Genomic DNA, 22,220 nt, shown 5'->3' with positions numbered 1-22,220 from the left:
ATGTCAACAATAGAGAAATTCAATGAGATCTCTTTCAGATATTTTAACATAGCCACTTTCAATTACCTTGATTTGAGCAATTAATGGTCTCTCTGATGCCCCCAGTTACTTTCTATGAGGAGTGATGAAGAAGAGCCCCATTAGGTTATAAACAAAACTGTATGAACTTATAGGCAGGCTAAGTGTCTGGAGAAGATTGAGAAAGGATGTTTTAAACCTTAAGAGATGGGATGTTCCCGTCTTTAATTCCTAGACTAAAGTTCTTTTTCTGATGAACAGTCTGATGAACACAGTTTCCCTTACAGAGAGTTTTCATCTATTTGGTCTTCTCTGTTTAAATCCTGCATCAACTTTACAAATTTTCAGGAGAAAAAGCAAATCTCTTAGCTTATCACACCAGGTCACCAATAAGGGGCGGCTTCTTCTGCCCCTAACTTCATCTCCTGCCTCCTCCATAATCCCCTTTTGATTCAGATGCACTGAACTGCGAAACATACCATCTTCTCATTGATTTCACACTTTCATGTCTTTCTACATGCCATTTTCTCTGATGGAACTCTATTTCCATTTTCCCCTTGGCTAAATGCCTCTCATTCTTCAAAGCTAAGCTTGAAAAAGGCTTTCTGACCTGCCAGTCTGGTTTAGGCATCCCTAGTCTATGTTCTAATAATACCTAGGTTGTATTTGTGTCCTAACACACTTACTACACTTCACTACCAGCACTGATTTCACCTGTCTCCCCTACTGGATTTTTCCTTCCTTAATATCAGAAACCATCATTATGAGTCTCACACTCTAACAGAGTTGATGAATAAATGACAGCTGCATGAAGAAATGAGTGAAGTCAGGAAGCATAACACCTTTCTAATTAGCTTTAGTGATAGCCTAGGGTACTTAGACCAGAGGCCCCAAATGCCAAACTGCAAAGTAGCCTCATTTGAATTTTGGGAGAGGGCTTTTGAAAAATTCAGATTTCCACACCCACTACCAAGTCTCCCCATAGAAGGATCTATATTTTTAGGAAGTTCCCTAGGTGATTCTAATGGACAATCAGTTCTCAAGATCACTTATCTTGGCTTTATTTTCTTTCAATGCAAATGTTTTCCAACATGAACTACTGAAGTTGTGGTTTTTGCCTCCCCACCCTAAGTTACATGAAAGAAAAAAGCAAAGAGAAGACTCTTTCCTATTTACCTTTTTGTCTGAAACGCTTTCTTAGCAAAGCCAGGAGCGTCCCACCCATTATCAGACCTGTCGTAGAAGCCACCGCTCCACCAAAGTAAGTCAGGGCTTCCTGGATAGTCAATGGTCCTGCTACAAAACAAACACACACACATGCAAGACATAAGAAGTGTATTATGCAAAAGACTAGCCTTTATCTCCCAGAAAGTTTTCAAGAACTCTAAGATGTGCGATCAAGTAGGATCACCAAAGGTCCTGGGAATGCTGACAAACTAACATGAAAGAAGATCTGGAATTCATAAATCCACTGCAACAGAATGGGAAGTGGGGCCTTATTTTATTCCTAAGGCTTAAATATAGACTGTAATTTCCAAAGGAATCAGGGTGAGGACCCAATAAAAGAAATTAAATTGTAGACACAAGAAGCCTATACATGTAAGTTTGGGCAAATAAAATAAAAGTGGGGCCTTAATTTATTCCTAAGACTTAAATATAAACTGTAATTTCCAAAAGAATTAGGGTAAGGTCCCAATAAAAGAAATTAAATTGTAGACATAAGAAGCCTATACATGTAAGTTTAGGCAAATAAAATAAACTGTGCATAATTTTTTGGCAAAGATTCAGTTATGTAACAAAAGGCAGTCAGGACAAGCTATGAGGGGAAAAAATAGGGGGCTGAAATATACCTTGCAAACAGATGGAATTTAATTAAGGAAGATCTGCTAGGAGGTTTTTAGAGTTAGGTGGTAAGCAAAGGTCTTCTGAGATAATAAATTAGAAATCTGCATGAAATAACTCCCAGTTTAAAACATTTTGAAACTTCAAGGTCTGTTAAACAGAGATTATAACGAAGCAAAAGGTTTCATTTCACCAATTGAACACTGAAGAGGAGGGGTGATTACCTACACAGTCACTGGGTTTAATTTCCACTACTCTATAAGGCAAGGAGATTCTGCCTGATTCATTGTGAAACACTTATTAAGCAGGGGGAAACCCGGGGATGGAAAGCAAGACCACTATGAGAAAGACACAGGGAAGAAACACTGATTTTGTTATTTTCCACATCAAAGTGACTTCTTAACCCACATGAAAATTGTACCTTGGCAGGTTGGCACGGTAGTTGACCAGTGGCCATTCTCCTGGCATGCTGTTTGTGCAGCGCCATTATGTAACTGGCCCTCTAGACAATGGAAAGAGCAGATTGATCCATAACTGAAGTTTCCCCAGAGGTTGGAGCAGTTCATCGCTATTGGCTTATTAACATGTAGTTCTGAGCATTTCACAGCTGCAGAAAAGAAAGAATGCAAGAGAAACAACATGTGGATTGGAGGTGAAAGAGATTATAGTTTCTTTTGTAACCTAACATTGCCAATAAATGAGGCAGAATGTAAAAGGTCAGAAAGGATATGAGCCACTTCCAATATTCACAGTAGCTCTTCTAACAGCACATATATGAAAATATTCTCTCGAAGGGCGATAGCCAAAGAACCAAGATGCAAAGATGGACACATAGTAGCATCCGACAAATACCTGCTAATGCATTGATAAATCTTGCCTCCAAATATACTATTTACAAAATTTTGGTTCTTAAAATACTATTAGTCTAAATGTTATTACTACATTTGTGATCAACTGGCATGTCAGTATGTGTTTATTAAAATACTTAATAAGTGTTCAGCATATCTGGACACTGGGAGTTTGAAAGAAGTAGACTGTCATCCTCCTTAAACTACATTTTCAGGGAACTTCGGGGTTATTCTTTCTAATTTATGGATAGGAAATTAAAGGTCAAGAAATTAGATTTAATTCAAATAAATGTTATTTATCAGTAGTGACATTTGCAAAACACTGTGCTATGTTTTGTGGGGGATACAAAAATGAAAGAAACATAGGTCTCAATGCTTTATGTGTAGGGCGATAGCTCTTCAGGAAATATCACGTATGGCTTAACTTTTTATTTAGGTTCAAATTATTATGAAAATATGGAATGTTTATACTGTCACATAATATGCAACTTCTAGTTTACCAATTTCTATAGCAGGTTTTACATTTAATATGCCTATTTTTCTAACACATCTTGGACATCTGCAAATGTTTCTTCCTTTAAGTCTCTGAGTACTTGTGTATTAGCTTTAGCTTGTGACATGAGGAAGGACAGAAGTGAAATGCCTGTGACACATTACTTCTAATGGGATTGGTGTGGATTTCATAAGGGAGATGACACTTGGAGTAGTGGTTGTGGTTGGGTGAGACTTCAACATACAGGCACAATGGCTAGCTTGAGTACTTGCAGGAAGGCAGGTTCAGAACTGCCTGCTCCTTTTCACCTTACCTCTGCATGTTGGAGTTACTGCTGTCCATTGTCCTGAAGGTCTGCAGCTGAGAGTGCTGTCTCCTATGAGTGTGAATCCAGCGTTGCAGCCAAAGTAACAAGTGGTATTAAAACCAAAGGTTCCCAGATGATGCCTACAGTACATGGTTCCCTGCCCAGGAGTGGTGAGGGCTGGACATTGCACCCCTGGAGTAGGAAGTGATGCTATGCCTGTTGTGAGAAAATGTTTCAATTCAGAGACCTCCCAATTAAAAGAAGCGTTAACAGAGTTAAGGCTAATCTGGAATAACTGCTTTTCACTCCCTTCATAACAAGGGAGGCTCCTGCAAGAGCTATTTAAGGAAGTTAAGAAAAACTATCAGTGTCAGAGATAGAAAACCAGATGAGGAAAATTATTAAAAAGCATCCTTGAGGAGATGATTCTCCTGGCCAAGAGAAGAAATCAGAGGAGTCATTGTTATTGCTATTTTAAAAAGAAGCAAAAAATGGTACAGAAATATAAGAAATTCAGCAGAAAGCCAAATATACATGGGCCAACTGCCTGCCCAACCCTGCCTTATTGGGAAGTGGTACTGTTCTCTGACTAAAGGTCAATGTGAAAGCTGAAATTTACTGCAATGATTGCTTTCTGTCTCAAACTATTTATTCCATTTGAATGATCCCACCAGCTTTGTCATTAACTTGCCATGTGGCAGGAAGATGATGATTGACCTCTCTGCACCTCAATTCCTAGATTTGAAAAACTGGACCAGTGACTCTACCCCAGTATTGTCTGTTTCTCTCAGCAATAAATTAATGGAGACCATTCCGTTCACTCAACAAAGCTCTTTCAAAAAAAGAAGCCATGAAACAAAATTCCTGCTTAAGAATCAATATATCTTTTATTCACAAACATAAAAATATCCTGTCACTCCTTAGACATTTTAAAATCCTTCAGCTGTTTGCTAAACCCAAATAATGGTAATATATACAATTATCTAGTTCACATATAAGAACTAGATAATTGTTTGTTGTTGTAGAATAAATTTCCAAAAGTAGAACTCTCTTAGCAAGTACATATTATTACCTTTGCAGGTTGGTGGAGTAGCTGACCATCTTCCAGAAGTTGTGCATTCCACATTATTGGGCCCCTCCAGCTTAAAGCCTTTGTTACAAGAGAAATGGCAGGTGGAGCCAACATTGAATTCTCCACGAGTGTCAGAACAATCCAGGCTGCCCTGCTCTGGGGCAAAGAGTTCTGGGCACTTGATGGCTAGAGTATCAAATTAAGAGTGTCACAATCTCCAAGTTTATTCAGAAGTTCTGTGTTACACAAAGTTCATTCACTTATATATTCAAAAAATATTTATTAAGCACCTATATTCCAGGTATTTTGCTAGGCAGCAGCATTCCACAACATATCATGTAGGTCATTTGCTGCAAAGGGCAGTGGGAGGATGGTGAGCTTACAGAGAAGAGTATAGGTACAAGTCACGAAGACAAAGAAGTCAAAGATTTAGGCAGCCATACTCAAGAACTTACAATGTCACCCTATTTTCTCTACATCCTCTGCTTCAGAGACCTCGTAGCCTGCCGCAGCTCCCTCTATCTTACTTGAATGGGTGCAATCCAGGATTTCATTTCCGCCCTTCCTCTTGCCTGAGACTACTTGCTCCCATATATCATGCCATCTTCTCAAATTCAACACACCTAAAACTGCAATGATTGCTTTCTGCCTCAAACTATTTCTTCCATTTGAATCTCCTCGCCAATTGTTTTGTTTATTTTGCTGTTGTATTTTAATACCACCCATCCAGATAACACAGGAAAACTCAAAACCTCCTGGTCAAGATAGATTAGTTTCTTGGAATTCCCTGAAGTGACTTTGTGTGTTATTGCTTCTGGTTCTTGGCTCACATTCCCCTGAGAATTTTTCCACTTTCATGGCGTAAAATCCCACTAATCCTCCAGGATTTAACTCGTAAACTCTCTGAAGACTCTGCTGATCACCACAGCCTGAACTCTTCTCCTCTGAATTCTTCAACTTTTTGTCTGAACTCATGTGCTGTCATGTCCCATGTCATACCCTCACTCTTCTACTGGATGGAAAGTGTCTAAAACCCAAGAATGATTCATCCTTGAGTCTTCCATAACTCCCATCCCAGGATCTCAAGAGGCAGTGCTCAGTAACCACTTGCCAAGTGAATGAATAAATGAATTTAAATTTTAATTCACAATTTCCCCCCAAAAGTATTTTTACAAATTATTGCAGTTACATATTTTCTTAGCATTATTCCTTTCTCCCCATTAATTCTCTAATGTAAGACTATTATTTATCGATAAATGTTGGGTTATAGACAAATGAAGTGACTATTCTTTCTTTAAATCTAAGGCTATTCTGAAAACAATACCTTGGTCAGATAAGTCTCATTTACTTAGATAGTTTGATTTTTACAAACCTCTTCAAGACCTATATGCTCCCTCATGGAAAACCAATGTACAGTATTTGGCTTTTACATACTGGCCCATGTATTTTTCAGTAACAAGCTATTCATTGAAGGATTATGGATTCTTATTGCATGAATCCATTCAAATAGCCAAAATAACACAGTGAATTTCAGTTCAGTACTCTCAAATTGTTGAGTAATTAACAACTTCATATCTGACACATCAAATCAATTTACTAAACATTTTTGAAACATGTCTACTGGTGTAACTCCTAGACATGAAGTCATCTGTGAACATTTTCACAAAAATAACTTTTTCATAATCTCCCAGAATTACAACTTTAAACTGAAGAATATGTATAATGTCAGCTGCAGGAAAGCAGGGACCTTGTCAGTTCTTTGAACACTGTATCCCAGAGAACAGGGCCTGACACATAGGAGGGGTTCTACAAATACTTATGAATTGAATGAATACAGTAATGAATACAATTTAATTTAAATGCATTCTAAAAGGTATGCCTACCTGGTTTGAAAAGAAACAAGAGGAATTACTGTTTTTAAAAATTAACGTAAGGGGGCCCTAGTATAAAATGAGAACTACTACAGCATTAAATTCATTTGGGGGATAGTGCTTTGGTTTCAGTCTTATCAGTCATGCTCAGCCAAGGTTACATATCCAGACTTTCATATTTATAAAAGTCTCTGAACTCTCTCAGGTAAAAATTAACCTTGACCCTTACATACTAAGAATTTGGCTCTGGATCATGTAAAGAAGCGGGTTTACCTGTTTGAGGGGCAGCCTAGATGAGTTACATGGAAGCCTAACCCAGATCCGGCATATGGTGGGCACTCAGCAAACATGGGATGAATGACATTTGTGGAGTTATCAAGGATGCTGCTGGAATGGAGATTAGTGCAGATGCAGGAAAAGAGTTATACCCAGGAATGACTTTTGTGCATAACTTTGAGAAGTGGTCATATTCTTGAGCCTACTCTAAAACGTTGGCAAAAAAAAAAACTCCTGAATAATTACAAAAATAGAAAACAGATAAGGGTTGCATTTATTGCACGCTTAGTGTTCTATTTTCACTGACTACCAAGGCAGTTCTATCACATATGGGTATTCATTGGTGTTCTTCTATAGTCCATCAAGAAAGTATACATGATTGCATCTGAATTCTTAAACATATTGATTTATATTATTTCAAATAGATTTAGTAAATTATCTGTTTCCTTTTATTATATCATTTTACTTGAGTTTGATAGAGTTTTCTCAATAATTTTCTGGAAAGAAGATATAGTATGAATAATAAATGTAACTGAGTTGAATATTGTAAACTCAAACTTTAGAAATAAAACTAGGAAGCCCCACAGATTCAGAGAAATGTTGGGGGAATGAAGAAAAAAATGGAGATGTCAGCTGGGCCAGAGTTTTAGGGGGCACCAGTTCACCATATTTTAGGACGTGAGTAAGCAGGCACATGGCAGAAGAGCAGAGTTGAGGTTGGGACTTGGAACCAGGACCCCTCCCCACACAGTGAAAATAGACATTAGGAGTTGGGTTCAGCAGCCAAACATGGTCACCAGAGGATCAATGACAGACAGTGTTAAGGGATTAGGAATTCAGCAGTCTGTATCATGAAAGTGGTCCAACAGGCAGGGACAGGAGGGATACAGAAACTGTGTACAAGCAATCCATCATGCAGATGGCATCATCAAAGTTGGTACAAGAACCTCAAGCACTGCTTAGGCTCATGAAAAGGACTTCAGGTCCTGAAGGGCAAAGGCAGAGACAAGGCTGAAAAATAACCAACTCTCTGTATCCAAGGGTTCTGCATCTATGGATTCAACTCATTGTGGATCAAAAACATTCAGAAAAAAAATAAATTCTATAAAGTTCCAAAAAGCAAAACTTGAATTTGCCATGTGCTGAGTATGTTGAATCCATGCAGATGAAGTGATGTGTAGGCTTTGCATTAGGTATTATAAGTAATCTAAAGATGATTTAAAAGTCTAAAGGAGAATGTATGTAGGTTATATGCAAATATTATGCCATTTTATATAAGTGACTTGGGCATCTGGGGATTCTGGTATCTGCAGGGAGTCCTGGAACCAATTCCCCCTGCAGATACTGAGGAACAACTAGGCAGAGGCCACATCCCAGAGGGCCCAGGGAACTGGCATTCTAACTAAAGTGGAACTATCTGTAGAGCCATCCCCCAAAATGAAATCTCACATTGCACTCTGAAGAGACAGCTTGAGAACTCCACCTGCCACACTGCCTCTGCTTACTTGGAGGCCCCTGAGTCCATCTGATGTATCCTAGAACTCTGCAAAACACCATGTGAAAATTGGGGTTCTAGGGGGCAGTGCTGAGGGTTAAAAATTAATGGGTTCAGGCATATGGGAAAATAAGAGGAACCATTTGCCTAAATTTAGAGCATAAATTTGGAGAACGAAGAAGAAACACAAATGCAAAAACCAGGGCTCAAGATCAGGATCAGTCAAGGTTGATAATTCCAAGGGCCATAGTGGGTTAAAGCTGCTGTTCATGGTCAGGGTTGGGTCTCGACAGTGAGTGGGGATGGGGCCTGCAAAGTGGGAGGCAAATTCCTCCTGCAGAGAAAGGGGGGCTGGAAAGTAGTGAAGGGAAGCAAGGGCTTTAGAGATTACAGATTTAGCAGCCATGTTGGTTGCCTACATGATTTAAAATGTGAATGAGATTTTTAAATGTTTTTAAAAATATTCTTCAGCCTTAAAATGTGGGAAAATAGAACTTATGAGAAATGTCAATGGAATAAATGAATAAGAGAGTGAGGAATAAATGAATGAGTGAAAAACCACAAGCCCAAATGCTTTCCTCCATACATGTTCTAGAATTCTCAGGGAACTTGTAGTATATCTTTTTGACAGCAGATGGTAGCATTTTATGTCTTTCACCCTACAGAATTCTTGACCAGGGAAGCGACCTCAAAGATGGTCTTGTCCACAATTCTCCTTTTGGAATTGAGAAAACAGGAGCCTAAGGGTGTGACAAGACTTTCCTAATGGCACATGACTTGGAGAGAGAGCAATACAAGTCTTTGGATATTAATCTAGTGCTCATTCCACAGGAAGGAATAAATAATATTTTAGCTGTTTTTGTGTAACACGAATAGATTTCTACCGACATATTCTCTCATCTGATCACCAGGCACTGCCATTTCTAAAGTTCATTTAGCAGTTATAGCTGCAATCTGTGGAGTGGAAAAGAGTAAATTCACAAGTGACTTACCTGAGATTCAGAAGCTCTGCCACTGGGTGATAGTGTAGTTCAGTGGTCAAAACACTAGCCCTATAATCAGACTAGGCCTGGGTTTGCATCCTGTCTCCATACTTCAAGCTATATGAACTTTGCTAGCTACTTAACCTCTCAAAGCCTCAGTTTCTTCACCTTTAAAATGGGCATAGTAATAACCAACTTAAGGGTCATTTGTGTGGATTGAATGTGATGATGCTTATGAAATAGGTAGTCCTACATTAAGCAATAATTATTACCAATTATCGCTGGTCTCATTATTACTAACTCTACACTGAACAATACATTAGAACAATAGCACCTTTTGCAACTAAACAGGAGCTATGAATTAATTAGTTCAGTGCACTTCTATTTTAGAACATAAAATATACTAGATACGTTGCCAGCCAGATGTCTCAGGGGAATTAAAGACAGATAAGATCTGGCCCCTGCCTTTGAGAATTCCACTAAATTACCAAAGCTTGTGTTTGAGTAAATTTTACTGGTAAATGATCAGCTTCAATTCAACAGATATTTGTCACACACACCCATTTTTATTCTGTCTAGCTGCTGCAGGAGGTATAAAGATGAAGACGGCACAGCTCCTGCCTTCAAGAAGCTTATATTCAATATAGAAGTGGAGAGAGGAGGGAAGTGCACACATAGTTATGCTAGGGTTAAATCTCACCCATCCCTAAATAAGGTCTGTGGCTGGGATTTAGTAATGCTCAGTTGAAGATGAGTGTAGGAATGAAGAAATGAAGAATGTAGCTGAAGAAGACTCTGTAAGGAAGTAAAACTTTCAGTGACATAGAGCTGAGCCTTTTCACTTACTAACAGTGTGACCCTGGACGAGTTATTTAACCTCTTTAAGCTTATGTCTCTTCCTTATCTATAAAATGAGATGATACTGCCTTTCCTTATTATTTTAGAATTGTGGTAAACTGGAATGCTATAATGACATGAAAGCACTTCCTGAAACTGTGCAATTTTTTTTTTGAGACAGAGTCTCGCTCTGTCACCAGGCTGGAGTGCAATGGCACAATCTCAGCTCACTGCAACCTCCACCTCCTGGGTTCAAGCGATTCTCCTGCCTCAGCCTCCCGAGTAGCTGGGACTACAGGCATGCACCACCATGCCCAGCTATTTTTTGTATTTTTAGTAGAAACGGGGTTTCGCCATGTTGGCCAGGATGTTCTTGAAACTGTGGAATATTTAACTAAAGCTATTAAAATATTATTTAAAGAGAGGGAGAACTTTTTAATCTAGATTACCATTGTTGTGGAGAGTGTTGTTTGCTTCAGCTCAAGAACACTTTTATATAAATCCCTGATGATTCTCCATTCTCTGATGTCATCTTTAAAGCCATAAGAAAGGACAGACCCACAGCCTACCTTTACACATTGGTGGGGAGTCTGTCCAGCGTCCCGATCGAGTACAATCCAATCTTTCTGGTCCAGACAAAGAAAATCCCTCATCACAGATGAATTGACAGGTGGATTTATAACTGGAACTTCCAAGAGGTTGGACACAGGTCATTGTTCCATTCTGAGGGCTTAGCAAAGGTGTGCAGGGAATGGCTATCATGGGCATGGCAGAGGAGAAAAGAAGAGATCATTTTATAATTCAGCAACCTGAACTCTGTAACTCTCTCTCTCTTTCTCCCTCTCTCTCTCTCTCTGTGTGTGTGTGTGTGTGTGTGTGTGTGTGTGTGTGTGTGTGTGATTAATATACAACGATGGTATTTGTCTAAAAGTGATTGTTTGAATTTCATGATGCTTTATCACCAGTTAGAGATTGTAGAGGTGTAAAATAGCAGCAGCTTACAGGTGATTGACATCCTGAAGTGCTCAATCACAAACAGCTTTAGAGGTGATTTTTAAAGGAAGCTGGTGCTCTGTTTGGGAGGACAGTGGGGCAACTCATTTTTGTTGCTTCTAGACAGGGGTGGAACTGGTTTCTCCCTTGATACCTTCTTCAGAAACACCCCAATGACCTTACCAGAAAACAATGACAAATGATTGGAAACACAGAAATGGAGGAAAATACTTTCTTCCCCCTTTCCCAACCAAGTGGTGGAATCTGCACCCAAATTTTGGCTCTGTTACTTGCTAGCAATCTATCACTAGACAATAACCTTTCTGAGCCTCAGTTGCTTTATCTTTGAAATGGGAAAAAGGAAAATCCTTGCATATGTGCCACATTTTCTTAATCCAGTCCATCATTGTTGGACATTTGGGTTGGTTCCAAGTCTTTGCTATTGTGAATAGTGCCGCAATAAACATACCTGTGCATGTGTCTTGGTAGCAACATGATTTATAATCCTTTGGGTATATACCCAGTCATGGGATGGCTGGGTCAAATGGCATTTCTAGTTCCAGATCCCTGAGGAATTGCCACACTGACTTCCACCATGGTTGAACTAGTTTACAGTCCCACCAACAGTGTAAAAGTGTTCCTATTTCTCCACATCCTCTCCAGCACCTGTTGTTTCCTGACTTTTTAATGATCGCCATTCTAACTGGTGTAAGATGGTATCTCACTGTGGTTTTGATTTGCATTTCTATGATGGCCAGTGATGATGAGCATTTTTTCATGTGTCTTTTGGCTGCATAAATGTCTTCTTTTGAGAAGTGTCTGTTCATATCCTTTGCCCACTTTTTGATGGGGTTGTTTGTTTTTTCTTGTAAATTTGTTTGAGTTCATTGTAGATTCTGGATATTAGCCCTTTGTCAGATGAGTAGATTGCAAAAATGTTCTCCCATTCTGTAGGTTGCCTGTTCACTCTGATGGTAGTTTCTTTTGCTGTGCAGAAGCTCTTTAGTTTAATTAGATCCCATTTGTCAATTTTGGCTTTTATTGCCATTGTTTTTGGTGTTTTAGACATGAAGTCCTTGCTCCTAGGGTCATTTTTCAGCCACTGACTTAAACAGCATGAGGTTTCAAGAACACTTTCTATGCCTTTCTCTTCCCTTCATTCCTTCCCCTCTCTAGCTACATTCCTTTCAATCTGATCAACTTGTCCAAAGATCTGGTTCTTTTCTTCTAGTTGAAAAGTATTTCTGTAGTAAGTGTGTATGTGGGGCTGGAGAGGACACAACTCAAGAAGCCTATAAACTGCAAGGACTTATGGGGGAAAGGGTGTGGGTGAGGATGTTGGTACCGCAGAGCCCATTTCCAGCTCTTCTGTGGCTTTGCCTTCTGACAGCAGGGGTAGATGTGGAGGGGTGGGAGGACATTAAAAAGGGAAATTGTCTGATAACACTCTCTCAGAAGTATTACAACAGCGAGTGGATTGCACACTGCATGGTACCTTCCTGCCCAGCCCACATTTGGGTATTTCACTTGATGTGCACCCGGCAACAAGAGGAGAAAGTTCAGAGTAAATAAATAACTAAAAGCAGAAGGGAACTGGAAGGTCACAGGAAGCCGTGGTGAGTGGCAACCTCCTTGCTGTGAAACACGCAGAGGCAGGACAGTATGGAGCAATGAACTGTAATCTGTGCCCTGCACCACCCAGGCTTGCCTGTAAGAGTTTCAATCACTGTGATCACTGTCCTCAGGGATTCCCAGTTCTTCCCACAACTTCCCCAAAGTTGTGTGGACTTTGTGATATGTCCAGACTTCAATGTAGCCAGGATGAGCACTTAAGGGGCAAGGTCACAGCCCCGCCCTGTTCTCTCCAGACCCAGCTCTGAAGGTGCACCCAACCCTAAGTCCGGGGGCTTGCCATCCTCTCTGGTGCCTGGTGATGAAGGACATTCAATTCTGCTGTTTGCTTGTCCATTTGTTCATTCATTCATTCATTCATTCACTCATTTACTGTTGACCTAGCTTAACAATGGGGTGTGTGTGTGGGGGTGTGTGTGTGTGTATGTGATTATGCTTTTGTGTGACCTGAATAGTGAGTGGTTTCCTTTTAGTAAAAATATGTATCTGCCCACTTTCACTCAAATGTTGAAAGTCTATACAAAGTGAAAGGTATGGCAAATAATGTAGAACTGTCTAGTCTTTTACCCATTCAACTTTATTGTTAAAATTGTATATACATCATAAAAATATTAATTGCATAGGAGGAAAAGCAGAGAAAATATTGGAAGAATTCATACCAGAAGCCTAACAGTGTCTATTTTAGGATAGGAGTATTTAAGAGGATATTTTTTCATTTCTTTATTATATTTCTGCAGATTTTTATAAATGAAAATCTTGCGTTTAAAAAGCAGCATTGTCTATAAAAGTTAACTAAGGAATTGGATACATTGAGGGGGAAAAAGCTTGGGGAATATAAAAAAATACGTCTATCCTTCAATTCACAAACATGGATGACTAGAACCCGTTCTAGTTCATACAAGATGTTGCAATACTGACAGAGCACACTGGCTTGTTAAATATCAAGTACAAGGCCGGGAGCAGTGGCTCACACCTGTAATCCCAGCACTGTGGGAGGCCGAGTCAGGCAGATCACCTGAGGTCAGGAGTTTGAGACCAGCCTAGCTAAGATGGTGAAACCTCATCTCTACCAAAAATACAAAAATTAGCTGGGCACGGTGGCGGGCACCTGTAGTCCCAGCTACTCGGGAAGCTGAGACAGGAGAATTGCTTGAACCCAGGAGGCGGAGGTTGCAGTGGGCTGAGATTGTGCCATTGCACTCCAGCCTGGGCGACAGAGTGAGACTCCGTCTCAAAAAATATATGTATATCAAGTACAATGCAGATAGAATGTTTATACTGAATCCACACATTTCTTTCTTCTGAGAATCCCGTAACCTCCAGTATACAGATTAGTTTTTCTCTTTTTTCTATCACTCTTCACCTTATTCTAAGTCTATTTCTCCAATTTTATACAGATCTTGGAGTGTTTGCAACTGGGTACTTGTAAATTCTGCCCCTCCCATTTTACCATTATACCCTGTGGTTCCTAGAAGTGCCAGACCAGCCTTGGGACAACCACTCTGAAGCAATTTTTTTCCCACCTGGTCTTCTTTCCAGATGCCATTTTTGGCCAGGTGAGAAGAGTTTACCTGGTTTGTGGCAGGAGCCTTCAGGTCTGGGTAAAGACCCTGATAAGGAGTTAGCAAGGGCCATGCCCCACTGTCTATGGCCAGACATCCTGACACTTGTGTTATCTGCCTATCCCCCGGAGGCATTTGCATTTGGGATCCTTGGGTTATAGGACAAGAGGATGAGTGAGAGTATTTATGAATTTTCCAGTCCATTTCAAGGTGGATCTTACATAGTTGTCACCTCTAAAATCCAGCCTTTAAAAATACTGCCTACAATTTATTTCCATGATGTTAGAAAGAATACACTCTTACCTTGGCATTCTGGAGGAACAGAATTCCAGTTTCCAGTAGCCAAGCACTGTAGCACACTTGCTCCCACCAGGAGCAAGCCTTCATTGCAGGTGAAGCTGCAGACTGACTGGTACCTAAAGGCACCGAAGGGATGGGAGCAGTTCACCCGGGCCTCATTTGGAACCGGGAGATCCTGGCACTGCAAAGCTAAGGGATAAGGAAGTAAAGAATAAAGAAACAGTAATACACATGTACTCATTGATTTTTGAGCCATTAACTCTTTCTAGTGTCAAGAACAGGGATTCCTGAATTGGGCTCGTTTAACATAGAAGATAAGAAAAAGTGTCATTTAATTATAACGGCACATGAAGGATTTTATTAGGAAATGCTAAACCTTTGTTGAGCATCTTGGCAACATGTATCAATAATTTTTAAGTTATCATGCTTTTGGACCCAAGAATTTATGCTAAGTATGTAATCAAGATGCACACCAAAAAATCTATTTAGAGATTTTTGTGAAGACATTATTTGTAAGAGCGGAATATTGAAAACAAACACAAATGCCATTAATTGAGGGTGGAAATTAATGATGGTGGATCCATGAAAAGAATGTTAAAGGTCACTAAAAATAATATATTTTAACCTGTAAAGATAGGAGAGAGGTCTCAATGTATGATGTTAAATAAAAAATCAGAATAAAAATTATAATATACACCATGATCTCAAAGATGTAAAATAAATAACCATATATGAAGAGAGCACACATATTCCGTGTGTTGTCTCTTCTCATCTTTAAAATGGTAGTAATAATTGTAACTACCTCATAGAGTTAGACTGAGATCATAGAAAGTGCTCAATGAACATTAGCTGCTATATTAGTAGCAGTGGTAGTAATAGATAGTAATAATATCATTAAGGCTTTGCGTCACATGCAGACACTGAGTTCAGGAGTGGGAAACATTCAGAAGGCCTATGAAGGGGGTTAGTGAGACCACATCTCTGGATACTTAAGAGAATATCCAACTATCTTTTCTTGATTAGACATTTACCTTCCTGGAGACAACAATGGCTTGAATAATCCCTTATGATCCCTTTTAAGTGTGTCAAAGAGCTCATTGTGTCTTTTTCTCCCAGATAACATATACAATACATTCCATAACTCAGACTAGGTGTCAGCATCATGGTGTACAGCCATCTATTCTATTGCCTTCTTGTTTTTTCTTTTTTTTTTTTGCTGTTCAATTTTTTATTATAGTGAGATTTACATAGCATGAAATTTAATTTACCATGTCACCAATATCAAGTGTACAGTTCAGTGGTATTAAGTACATTCATATTATTGTGCCACCATCACCATTATTCATCTCCAAAACTCTTTTCATCATCTCAAACTGAAACTCCGTATCCATTAAACCATAACTCCCTATTTCCCTCTCCCACCGAGCCCTTGGCAACCTCCATTCTACTTTCTGTCTCTATGACTTTGACTACTCTAAGTTCCTCATATGAGTGGAATCATGCAGTATTTGTCCTTTCATAGTGGCTTATTTCACTTAGCATAATGTCTTCAAGGTTCATTCATGTTTGTAGCAGAGGTCAGAATTTACTTCCTCTTTAAGGTTGAATAATATTCCACTGTAAGTATGTGGAATACTTTTTACTTATCCTTTCATCCATTGATGGGTGTTTGGGTTGCTTCCACATTTTAACTGTTGTGATTAATAGTGCTATGAACATGGGTGCACAAATATCTCTTCAAGACCTGCTTTCAAACCACTGCCTCATTTTAAAATCAAGGTATACTTAGGAACCCAGGGGAGTCACATAGATTGCTCAGAGGTCTCCGTAAATGAAAACACAAAATGTCAATATTACACTTCTGGAACATGACTTTAGTGTGAGGTACTCCTCGTAAAAAAATAATAATCCTTGTGAACCACCACACCCGCCCCCCATGAGTGCCTTAGTATAAGAGCAAAAGATTAGAAACCTAACATATTGAAAGAGGATCATTTTGTCAAATCAGACCACAGACATGTGATTTATAAGGTAACATGTCATCATCATCATTTTCCCTATAAATCATATAAGAGTTTTAAAGTTGCGTTTACAGACATTAATTCGCAACTACTAGTGAGGCAGGTAGGTAAGGCTGATAATAGTAGCCCCATTTTACGGAAGATACTGAGCCTCAGAGAGTCTAAACCACTAGCTTAAGGACAGGAAGTGACAGGACCGAACTAAACACCTTGTCCATTACCCTTCCCCATCCCATGCTATTCCTCATGCATGATTTATTCCCCCAAGCCCCATCTTCTTCATTCCAATGCACCCTATATGTGTCAATCAGTGCAACCCTCACCTTGACTATACTATAGTGGACATGTGCCTAAGACTGGCTTCGTGCACCATTTCATCTCATCCCTGGTCCCAAGCACAAAGGACATGGCACATAGTAGGTTCTCAGTGAATATCTGATAAAGAAAGGCATGCCAATGCTCAGTGCAGATGCTGATGCCTCTAATGAGCTGAGACACACAGAAAAACATTACCACTGTTACAGTACCTTGACAGACTGGGGCTGGTGCTGTCCACTGTCCCAAGTTATCACACCGAACTATATCGGCTCCTCTCAGCATGAAACCTTCAGCACAGTGGAAGCTACAGTTGGTGTCATACTGAAACGCTCTCAAGGATGGAGAGCAATCCATGCTTCCGTGGACAGGACTCTCCAGCGGCTCACACGAAATAGCTAAGTGGAAAAGGTATCTTCTAAAGCCGGGTAATGGAAGGGCCAGGTTCTTCCTCAGAAAAAATTCCTGGATGCTGTATCTTTCCTGTCCACATTTTCAGTGTGTTCAGAACCCTAAAACCTCCATTTTCCAAAAGAGAGACTGCCTGGAACACCTTCCCATGCCCCTCTTGGCCTGACTCACTCTCACCTGCCCTTCAGGTCTCAGCTTAGACTTCCCTTTCCTTAGGAAGCCCTCCCTTCCCACCTTAACTAAGGGTAGAAGCCCCTGCAATGTGCTCCCACAGCCTCTGTTCTTGTGCTGTTCATACATGATTGTCATTCTTCCCCATTATACCATGGTCTTCTCGAAGTTGGGCTCAGTCATTCACAGTTTTATTCTGGAGCTGAGCAGAGTGTTTTGTACGTTGAAAGTGCTCATTAAATATTGACATTATCTGTGAAACTGAATCTGAAAAGAGTACATACAGGAAAATGCTGGACTTATAGGGGGAAAAAAAAAAAGCTGGACTAGCATAGCTTATTGTTGACACTGTTACCTAGTCCTGTAAAATGATCCTGACCGGGCTTTGTCTCTAGAACACAGGATGTCATCCTAATCAGACTTCAGTTGCCAAGTGAGTGCAGCCAAAGTGAATTCCTGAGCACAATTAAGCCCTGAGTGACCTCAGTTCTGATAAAGATTGGTTTCCTCATGCTCTTCCTTGATAAAGCATTTTATTTCCAGGCTATTTCTGAAACTTTTCAAAGTGTAAAGACTACCTCTTTGCTCTGGGCTTTGACCTCTGGTTTTTACAGACTCAGAGCATTTAAGAACCAAAAATCCGGCTGGGCACAATGGCTCACACCTATAATCCCAGCATTTTGAGAGGCTGATGTGAGTGAATCACTTGAGGTCAGGAGTTTGAGACCAGCCTGGCCAAAATGGTGAAACCCTAGTCTCTACTAAAAATACAAAAAGTTGCCTGTAATCCTAGCTATTCGGGAGGCTGAGGCAGGAGAATCGTTTGAACCTGGGAGGCAGAGGTTGCAGTGAGCTGAGATCGTGCCACTGCACTTCAGCCTGGGCGACAGAGTGAGACTCTGTCTCAAAACAAACAAACAAAAACAAACAAACAAAAACACCAAAATCCTCTAGTGTTTCTCTCTTCTCTCTTATGTTTTAGGCAAGAAAAGTGAGGTTCAGAAGTGTTAAGTGACTTCTCTAAAGTCTCATAGCTAGATAGTAGCAGGGTTGGGCTTGTCATCCAGGTCTGGGAATTCACTAATCCATCGTAAATTTTCTATTCTCCCATTACCACTGTCCGCCTTATAAACTGAGGGTGTGAGGCAATTGCAGAGAATTCATTTTGGTGGAATTATGTAATTGCCTGGGATTGCATCACACACTTTTTCGATGCAGTGTTCCTTCCTTTGCTTCTTTGTCAAAGGCTACCCTCAAAGACTACATGGTGAACCACTCTCTTTAGCCACCTTAGCCGCTGCTCCCAACTCCCTCTCAAGTATAGGACATGGCCCTATACCTCGGATATGTCAGTAGAGCAGAAGCTCTATGCTAGGTACTTTATACATGCTATTTAATTGTATACTTTTTATGTACTTAATCCTCACAAGCACCTTGCAATTCTTAGCTCCATTTCACAGATGAGAAAACCATGGTTCCTGGAGGTTGAAGAGCTTGCTCTAGTGCAAGAACTTAGAAGAGATCACCCCGACACTGAGAGCCCTTGGCCTCTCTACCATGCCATGATTCCTTCTTGGACAGAATGGAGGTTGCTAACGAAAAATCCTACCCTCACAGGTTGGCAAGGGTGCAGACCAGTGTCCAGAGTCAATGCAGCGGAGCATGTCCAAGCCCCTCACTCTGTAGCCGGGCTGGCACTCAAATTTACAGCTGGAACCATAGGCAAAAGCAGTAAGCGGATGAACACAGTCCATGGTTCCTTCGTTGGGGGCTTGCAGGTGCTGACACTGCACAGCTGGAGAGAATAACCAAGGATAAAGAGAAAGATACTGAGAAAGGAGAAAAGCCACAGATAGAGAGCAATGGTGGAACCACCTCTGAAATGCAGGTGGAGCTAGCAAGATGTAAAGGTCAAGAGACCCTAATGATGTTTGTCCAGACTTGGATTACCAGTTCCCAGGGTGATCTGAGTCTGTTAAAAACAAAGATTCCTCCAAGCTGTATTCTTAATGTCCTCTATTCCCTATACTTCTATAAACCTGTCTCAGTAGGTCTTCTAGTGTCCACTTACAGATGTAGAGGCCACCCTTTCTAATCTTATGTGGAAATTATGAATGAGGCCATTCTGAAACTGCCTGCATTTGTGTTTGGGGAAAGAAAGGAATTTTTTTCCTTTCTCATCACAGATGAACCCAATCTAGCTGACTGGCAGGTAGGAAGAGAATTAAATTTTGGCAATTCAGGCCAGCTTCTCCATAAGCTGGTCAATTTCATCTATGCGCTAAGTAAGGACTGGGTGCAATGGACATTATACATCCCAACTATCTGAAACTCACCTTTACACACTGGGGCTGGGGCTGTCCATACCCCCGAGGCTGTGCATTGCACCACTTCCGGTCCAACTAATGCAAATCCCTCTTCACAACTGAAGCTGCAGCTAGACTGATGCTGGAATGCTTTTGCAGAATGAAGGCAGGTCATGTTTCCTCGTTCAGGAATCTTCAGGGGTGGGCACTGGGCAGCTAAAACCAACCACAGAATAACAGTGTGAGTCCTTGGACAAATTTTGTCCATCACCTTGGAAGCCTTCAAATTCTGCAGCAGTCACACCTTCCCAAAGTGGCAGGCAGGGGGATGCACTAGAATGGTTAAATGGTGTTTTCAATAGCTGTTTGGAAAGATCAAACACCCTTGTTTTTCATGTAGAGAAGTTAGGTAAAATTATCAAATTAATAATTCTTAACCCCTAAGTCCTCATCATTGTACTCTGTTTACTTTACAATTAACAAAGGGAAAGGGGGGTCCCTTTGTAATGTTTTTGCCTGCGAATCAACAATTAAACTAAGTCACTCTACCCATAAAAAAATACCATGAAAATTGAAATTAATGTTACTCTGGTTGACAGTTAACAGTGATAACCAGAATTTTCCATCTAACATAGATGGTCATTATTTCTCACATTTTTTAATGGAGAAAGCTCATTGTGTCCTCTTCTCCCCAAAAATTCTATGTCAGTGAGGATGAAAAGAATAAGGTCTACATACCTAAACACTGTGGAGGCTTATTTGTCCAGATTCCAGAAGCCAAGCATTCCAGCTTGCTGGGCCCATTTACTTGGTACCCGTCAGTGCAGTGGAAGCTGCACTGCGAGTTAAAAGAGAAGTTTCCCAGAGGGTGGCTGCAGTTCATGAGCACGTGTTGAGGGAGCTCAAGTTCTCCACACTCTCTCGCTGCAGGAGACAAAATAGTTATTTTTATTTTCCATGTAGAATTAACAGCAATGTCAGATTTGCTGAAAGCTGTAACTATTTGTGTAACCCTCTTAACTCTAATTTCCTAAACTTCTAACCCAAGCTATCCATCTCTATTTGGTCTCTTTGTATTGGCTGCATCTTAGGAAATAGTCATTCTTTCACAAGTTTTTACTTCAAACAAGTAAAATTAGCCTGAAAGTGTTCTGTTGGTTTTGCTTCCTTTCCCTTTCCCTTTTCTTTTTTGAAATTTATGAGTCAATGTTTTCTCCCAAGAATAAAATGTTTTTACCTAGAGTGTGTGTCTAGGGACACTGAGTGGAGGAGACAGATGATAGAGGGGGGCTGGTACCATCCTATTCTCACTGGAGAGACTTCAGCATGATTTATTTACTTCTTGGCATCATCTCTAGCATAAAACCAAAATAATATCAACAAAAAAGAAGCCTCACCGTATTCACATTCTGGCCCATAGAATCCAGGGTAACAGGAGCAGGTGTAGTTCCCGATGGTCTCGAGGCACTCTCCTTGTTTGCTGCAGGACGTGTCCTGGCAGGAGGCTGCATAGATATGGAAAGGTCAGAGTCATGGACATTCACAGATGTGAGGAAAGGCTGAATTCTCGTTTTGACCACAGACTCATCCCCTCTCAGATAGGACTGAGCTAGCCAGACAAGAGGGAACCACAGTATCTTCTAGAGAGCCAACCTGTTCCTTGTGAAAAGCATTGTAGGGGCCTGCTGGAGTATTGCATGGCTCCCATTTCATACTGCATTTAGTGTTTCCTAAGGAGGGTATTGTTTTGTGTGGACACAGAGGGACAAATGGAGCCACTGACAGATGTGTGGACAGAGAAACCCTATGTGGTACAAAATGGGTTGTGGTTTTCAAACCAAGCGTTGTTTTATTATGGAAGCCCAATGTCACGTATTACTGCATTGAGGTTAGGCACCAGATGTGGGGCGTGGGATCACACAAGTGTGATATGAATCCTGGCTCTGCTGCCTACTTGCTATGTGACCTTAGGCAAGTTACTTCTCTGAGCTCAGCTTGCACAGTGTTAGAGCCCAAACCCTTTCACCTTTCATTTGCTTCAAATCTATGTCCAGAATCCTACAGTGGAGAAACAGAGGAGCCAAATGAGATGTTTAAGACCCACTCATGGTAAAGGACAAACAATCTTATGAGGTGATGTTTCATGAGTCTGAATACAGCAGGCCAAGATAGTACTGACTATGGCTGACCTGCCATGTGCTCCTCACCAAGACAGTGCCACTCAGGTGACAGAATAGAGAAGGGCCATGGTTTCTTTCCTGCGAGAAAGTATTTGAGGGTATATGCACTTGAAGAGAATTAGTATTAGAATTGATACTTTCAAAGCACTGAGATGTTTTTATTAATGAGGTCATAGTTGGGGGCAAGTTCTGTGGCTGAACTGTTTTCTGGTGGTTATTTCCTCTGTCTTAAGCCCTGTCCACATGCTGGTTCACTTGGAAGTATATTACAAAAGGATATCCATATG

The 22,220-nt window shown here is 40.5% G+C and overlaps 1 protein-coding gene across 7 annotated transcripts in view; it reads right to left on the bottom strand.

Moving 5' to 3' along the window:
• Nucleotides 1-22,220, bottom strand: part of SELP (selectin P) — a 42,775-nt gene that overhangs the window by 3,801 nt on the left and 16,754 nt on the right. For 3 of the 7 annotated variants that reach the window (XM_001137240.8, XM_009437909.5, XM_016932090.4), the window contains exons 4-14: nt 21,151-21,258; nt 20,492-20,677; nt 19,784-19,969; nt 19,057-19,242; nt 17,078-17,263; nt 14,533-14,718; nt 10,612-10,797; nt 4,581-4,766; nt 3,515-3,724; nt 2,282-2,467; nt 1,195-1,314 (exon numbers count right to left, since the gene is read on the bottom strand). In XM_001137240.8, the coding sequence (XP_001137240.1) occupies nt 1,195-1,314; nt 2,282-2,467; nt 3,515-3,724; nt 4,581-4,766; nt 10,612-10,797; nt 14,533-14,718; nt 17,078-17,263; nt 19,057-19,242; nt 19,784-19,969; nt 20,492-20,677; nt 21,151-21,258 (1,926 nt within the window). The remainder of the gene's footprint in view (nt 1-1,194; nt 1,315-2,281; nt 2,468-3,514; nt 3,725-4,580; nt 4,767-10,611; nt 10,798-14,532; nt 14,719-17,077; nt 17,264-19,056; nt 19,243-19,783; nt 19,970-20,491; nt 20,678-21,150; nt 21,259-22,220) is intronic. The other 4 variants (XM_054655548.2, XM_054655551.2, XM_054655545.2 and 1 more) reach the window with 3 other exon arrangements.

Source organism: Pan troglodytes, chromosome 1, assembly GCF_028858775.2.
Source record: "Pan troglodytes isolate AG18354 chromosome 1, NHGRI_mPanTro3-v2.0_pri, whole genome shotgun sequence".
In the NCBI taxonomy this organism is placed as follows: domain Eukaryota; kingdom Metazoa; phylum Chordata; class Mammalia; order Primates; family Hominidae; genus Pan; species Pan troglodytes.
The sequence above is the reverse complement of the archived record's forward strand: the minus strand, read 5'-3'. Positions and strand labels throughout refer to the sequence as shown.